Source organism: Theropithecus gelada, chromosome 1, assembly GCF_003255815.1.
Source record: "Theropithecus gelada isolate Dixy chromosome 1, Tgel_1.0, whole genome shotgun sequence".
NCBI lineage: Eukaryota > Metazoa > Chordata > Mammalia > Primates > Cercopithecidae > Theropithecus > Theropithecus gelada.
The window spans coordinates 54,878,426-54,884,707 of record NC_037668.1 but is presented as its reverse complement, the minus strand read 5'-3'; the positions used below and the strand labels follow the sequence as shown (position 1 = coordinate 54,884,707).

At 45.1% G+C, this 6,282-nt stretch overlaps 1 protein-coding gene across 3 annotated transcripts in view; it reads left to right on the top strand.

Annotated features, from left to right (window-relative positions):
- Nucleotides 1-6,282, top strand: part of WASF2 (WAS protein family member 2) — a 92,253-nt gene that overhangs the window by 63,446 nt on the left and 22,525 nt on the right. For all 3 annotated transcript variants that reach the window (XM_025376071.1, XM_025376055.1, XM_025376064.1), the window contains one exon: nucleotides 3,552-3,724. In XM_025376071.1, the coding sequence (XP_025231856.1) occupies nucleotides 3,595-3,724 (130 nt within the window). In that variant the 5' untranslated portion in view covers nucleotides 3,552-3,594. The remainder of the gene's footprint in view (nucleotides 1-3,551; nucleotides 3,725-6,282) is intronic.

Genomic DNA, 6,282 nt, shown 5'->3' with positions numbered 1-6,282 from the left:
TTTTTTTTGAGACGGAGTCTCGCTTTGTCGCCCAGGCTGGAGTGCAGTGGCCGGATCTCAGCTCATTGCAAGCTCCGCCTCCCGGGTTCACGCCATTCTCCTGCCTCAGCCTCCCGAGTAGCCTCCAGAGGAGCTGCGACTACAGGCGCCCGCCTCGGCGCCCGCCTCCGCGCCCGGCTGGTTTTTTGTATTTTTTAGTAGAGACGGGGTTTCACCATATTAGCCAGGATGGTCTCGATCTCCTGACCTCGGGATCCACCCGTCTCGGCCTCCCAAAGTGCTGGGATTACAGGCTTGAGCCACCGCGCCCGGCCGTAACTGGCCTTTTTGACAAGAAGCCATTTGCTTTTGAAAACTTGGTTCCAGGTAAACCCTAAACAGAATTTTTTGTTCTGCTTATCCAAGGCACTTAGAAAACCACAAATGCTAAAGTACCAAGGTGTTAGAATTTGCCCCCCACCCTCAATCTGAAATTTATGTAGCCATCTGGAATCTAGTTTCCATTAGGTATCCAGAGGGAAAGTCCAGAATGCTCTGTCATTGGTCACATTCAGCACAGCATTTCAAGGTGGTCTGGTTCTTTTAGCTCTTCTGAGAAGCTGGAATGAGTACTCAAATGATTACCAGTAGAAGAGCCACAGTGTCTGTTTTCAGTCATTCCTGGCTGTACACCAAATTTCTGGTTGATCTTGAAAGTTTGAAATTTGGGAATCTAAGGACACCTAGAGGATGGTGTTCAGAGCCCTGCAAGGTTCTTTCATGTGTAACCTCCTCCCACCTTTCCGGTTCTAAACTCTTTTTACCATGTGTTGCTGAAGATTGCATCTTAGGACCTGATACCCTTTACATTAAATAAAAGAGGGAAAGAGTTAAATTGGAAAGTCCAGGATTTGGACTAGAAAACCCATGGGGTCAAAGGGAGAATTTAGCAGAGGAGTGGAATGGAAATCATTTCCTTAGACAGTAGACAAGTATTCAGGAAACACCTCTGCACCCCAAAGATAGGCACAGCTGCCACACAGTGACTATTAAAGGGAGGTTCAAAGTTATAAGCAAACAGCTGATTCTCTTGGTTCTTGGGCTGTTGCTGTTGGTGACAGGAAATCTTGTTCCCCAAGCTGCTGGCTTCCTGTTTTATTTTTACTTGTAGCAGATCAGAATGTCCATAACAAGGAGCAGTCTGTTCCAAAGGGTTCTACTCCCCCTTTGAGCCTGAAAGATTTTTTTTTTCTCTTTTGGTCAGACAATATGTCTGTAATGTTTAGTTTGGTTTAAGCATTTTGTATTCACAATCAACTTTTTGGTGATGAGCTGGTGTTTTAAGATTTGATGTAAGTAAACCCTTGTTTTGCTTTATGTATTTATATATAAAGAGGAGTTTATAATATTGGGGACTTGGCCCAGCTACTCAGAAAGCTAAGGTGGGAGGATCATTTGAGCAAGGCGGTCAAGGATGTTGTGAGCTGTGATTGCACCATTGCACTCTGTACTGGACGACAGAGTGAGACCCCGTCTCAACAAAAAGGCTGGGCGCGGTGGCTCATGCTTATAGTCCCAGCACTTTGGGAGGCTGAGCTCAGGAGTTCGAGACAAGTCTGGGCTACATGGCAAAACCTCATCTCTACAAAAAATACAAAAACTAGCTGGGCATGGTGGTGCATGCCTGTAGTCCCAGCTACTCGGGACGCTGAGGCGGGAGGATCACTTGAGCCCAGTAGTTGGAGGTTGCAGTGAGCTGAGATCGTGCCACTGCACTCCAGCCTGGGTGACAGAGCGAGACCCTGTCTCAAAAAAAGAATAAAAAATAAGAAAAAAAATTGAGGACTTAGATATGTTAACTTTATGCTTTACCTTTTCACGTGAAGTGAATTTGTCATTTTCCCTAGCATGAAAACCATTAGGCTGTTTTAGATTTTTTTAGTTTCATAAGATGTGGAAAGAGGACCAGTCCAGTGTGCCTTGACTGTAGTCATATCCATTTTGTGGAAATTAAAACTCTCTCCTATCCTTATAAAACTGGGAATTTGGTGATCTAAATCTAAAACAATAGCTCAGCATGAACCTGAAGTGCTGGGGGATTTCCTAGGGAAAGGGGCTCAGCCCACCGGATAAGAAACAGTAACTGGAAGGTTTCCCGATCTGCTCCAGACATTTCCTGCTGTCTCTAGAGCCTTTTGGCCCAGGTGTGTTGAACCGGATGGGAGCGAGAAAGGGAGCTGTTGGGTAGAAGAGAAAGCACCAGGGAATCTTACAGCACAGTTTACTCAGCATCATGTTTGACATATTGAACGTGTAAAATGTTTACTTTATATTCTCTCATTCTGTCAATTTACAAACTAAACTTCAGAGATACTGGCATTAGTAGTTAGCTATACTTTTTTTTTTTTTTTTTAGATTTTGAGACGGAGTCTTGCTCTTGTCACCCAGAATGGAATGCAGTGGCGCAATCTCAGCTCACTGCAACCTCCGCTTCCCGGGTTCAAGCAATTCTCCTGCCTCCTGAGTAATTGGGATTACAAGTACCTGTGACACGCCCGGCCAGTTTTTTGTATTTTTAGTAAAGACCGGGTTTCAGCTGGGCGCAGTGGCTCAAGCCTGTAATCCCAGCACTTTGGGAGGCTGGGACGGGCGGATCACGAGGTCAGGAGATCGAGACCATCCTGGCTAACACAGTGAAACCCCGTCTCTACTAAAAAAATACAAAAAACTAGCCGGGCAAGGTGGCGGGCGCCTGTAGTCCCAGCTACTCGGGAGGCAGGGGAATGGCGTAAACCCGAGAGGCGGAGCTTGCAGTGAGCTGAGATCCGGCCACTGCACTCCAGCCTGGGCGACAGAGCGAGACTCCGTCTAAAAAAAAAAAAAAAGACGGGGTTTCACCATCTTGGCCAGGCTGCTCTCGAACTCCTGGCCTCAGGTGATCCACCTGCCTCAGCCTTCCAAAGTGCTGGGATAACAGGCGTGAGCCACCGTACCTAGCCTAGCAGTTACCTGTACATTAACAGCCATTCACCAAGGAAGGACTGGAAAAGTTATATCCTAATGTATATCAGTCACTATTGGCAGCTTGATTTCATTGTGGAGATTATCAGGTGAGAGTGTTCTTTTTTGATTTTTATAATTGGTGGCCTAGAATCTGATCTGTCCTGGTTATGAACACCCCAAGGATAGGATCTATACCGTCCAGTGTCTGCTGAATGGGCTGTTTTCTAACCATGCCTCCTTGCCTCTGGGGACTCTTGTTGGTTGGAGCAGTAGTTGGCACTTTAACGTTTCTGTGCTGCCTATGTACCTCAGGCAGCAGTCACCAGTCCAGAATTTCTAAACTTACATAGCAGATCTTCTAATAGCAAACCTTTAAAAGGGCAGGGGAGGGAGGACTTAAAAATGAAAGAAAAAAAAAAAAGATAGGGGGGAGTGAAGATTTTTTTAAAAGCTGTTTTAGATCAGAGTAAGACAAAAAAAAAAAAAAAAAGAAAGATTCACACAGCCCTAGTGTGCCTGGAATTTGGAATTTGTGGTTGAGTAATACTTTCCTGTTATTTCTTTTTTAGGTTGTTTTTCATCATTCAGAACATTGCCTGAAGCAGGTCCACCATGCCGTTAGTAACGAGGAACATCGAGCCAAGGCACCTGTGCCGTCAGACGTTGCCTAGCGTTAGAAGCGAGCTGGAATGCGTGACCAACATCACCCTGGCAAATGTCATCCGACAGCTGGGCAGCCTGAGTGAGTGCCTCGGAGAGCCTATGCTTTGCCCTCAGGGGTCGTTGGTGCTCTTTATTTAGTTTCCTTCTCCTCCCGCGTTCCTGTTTCTCCCCCATCTGCCTTCCCTAGGTAATACGAAAATGTATCCTCCCTCTCCTCCCCAAAGAGAGGCTCCCTTTTGGTGTAGCTTCTCCTCTTCAACCTTCTTTATCTACCACCACCCTCTAAATTCCCTCCACCTGCTTCAACAGAAATCTGTGGGAAGGGTGGCAGGAAGGGCTGCAGCAAAAACTGCAGACGGAATGACAGAGCAGAATTCTGTGTGTGTAAAGTGGGAGGTTCACAGAGCAGTATCTTGGGTCGGGGAATGTGCCTGTAATTACACGAGCTGTTCGATGTAGCTTGACTTTGTTGAAGCCTCAAATGTGCCAATAGTCTTTATCTACCCAACACCCCCACCCCTTTTCTTCCCAAAGAGGAGTAAAGCAAACATGCCTTTGGAGAGATTCTGACTGTCTTGTCCACCCTGGTACACATTTAATTGTGCTGCAAGCCCCCAGGTCCAAGTTCAGGGTACACATTACTTCTGCATTCTCTGGGGTATTGGGAGTTTTGCAAGCTGTGTGAACATACAGGGACACAAATAGTAGCTGGAGCCATTCTTCCTTAGGAGGAAGATGGGGGTTAGCCCAGACTGTTTTGGAGCTGAAGGAAAGCCAGCTCAACTATATATATTTTTTTAATTGGCAAGAATGAATGAGACTGCCTTGGGTGGGGTACATGCATGTGGTTTGGATTTCATTCTGAATCAAGTTGACTTTGTTTGCTTGAAGCTGAGATATGGGAAGGGCAGATGCTTGGATTGGCTCTGCATTTGTCTAGTGCCACTCCAGCTCCCATAAGAACCTCCGTCAAAATGCCATTTTAGTGATCTTCCTTAGCAAAGGCATTTTGGTGTGAATTATTTCAGATACTCACGCCTCCTATCGCATCACTGCCCTTAGTGAAGGCAGTGGAATATCAAGAAAGCCTGCATTCCCCTGTATAGCAATAGGCCCAGCCTTTAAAATAGGAGCCTGAGGAGACAGAACTCTATGACCAGATGATGTATGGAGTCTGAGATTCCTAAGCCTTCACGTACCTCAGGGACCATCTCAGTTGATCCAGGGCTTAGAGAAACCTAGATGGGGCATCATGAAGAAATGAAACCCTGCCGGTGCATGTCTTATACAAAGGAACACTGACAGTAGCGCAACAGCAGTGCAGCTGACAAGGAAGCACATCAAGGCTGCAGAGACCTCACTGATTTTTAAAGGCATAATTTCTGCCTCTCTCTCTGAGAAGGCCAAATGGGTGGAAGTCAATCAATCACACACTGGTTCCTTCTTCATAGGACAAAGAACATCTAGCTAATGATGCTTCTTATTTCCACTTACTGAAGTTATGCTCTCTCTCAGCTATATTTCCAGGGTGGTGTTGATGGATGCCGTTGCTCACACTCCCACTTGTGATCAGACCACTCCTATCTTGAGGAAGCTGATCTGAGGGCCAAAGCCACCTTATGCCCAAGGAAACAAGATTTTCTTACATTGTGGGGGCTAACTGACCCTTTATTCATCCAATAAACATGTGTTGAACATATTTTATGTACCAGATGCTGAGGCGATACAGCAATAATAAGAAATGGTCTCTGCCCTCCAGGAGCTCATAATCTATAAGGGGAGGCAGAAATAAATAATGCCTAAGAGGAGAGAATGGGGAGAGAGTGAGAAGGGAACCCACATTTGTTGATTGCCTACTTTATGCCAGGTTTGGATAAGATCTTGACATAGATTATCTCATTTAATCTTCTCAGTAATCCTATGAGATTAGGTGGTGGTATTCCCATATTTCAGATAAAGAAAATAAGGCTCAGAAAAGTAAGGTAACTTGTCTAGGCACAGTGACTCACGCCTGTAATCCCAGCACTTCGGGAGGCCGGAGGGTGTAGATCAGTTGAGGTCAGGAGTTGAAGACCAGCCTGGCCAACATGGTGAAACCCTGTCTCTACTAAAAATATAAAAATTAGCCAGGCATGGTGGCACACACCTGCAATCCCAGCTACTTGGGAGGCCGAGGGATGAGAATTGCTTGAACTCGGGAGGCGGAAGTTGTAGTGAGCTGAGATTGTACCACTGCACTCCAGCCTGGGCAATAGAGCGAGACTCTGTCTCAAAAAAAAAAAAAAAAAAAAAAAAGTAACTTGCCTAAAGAGATACAGCCAGTAAGAGGCAAAGTCACTGTTTAAACTCAGACTTACTACAAATTTCTCAACTCTGTCCCTTACTCTCTGTCTCTGCCAGTATTGCCCTATTTTAGACTTCATTGACTTTCACCAAGCCTCCCTCTACCTTCTTTCTCTGATCCAGCCCCCTTAAATCTGTTTCTATATCCCTGCAAGAGTGATCTGCCTAAAAATCAAATCTTACTTCTTACTTTTATTATTCTGAATTTCTGAAGCTTTGAAAGTTAATTCTGTGTTAACTTTTGTAATGTAACAAGTGTTTTTTTTTTTTTTTTTTTTTTTTTTTTTTTTTTTT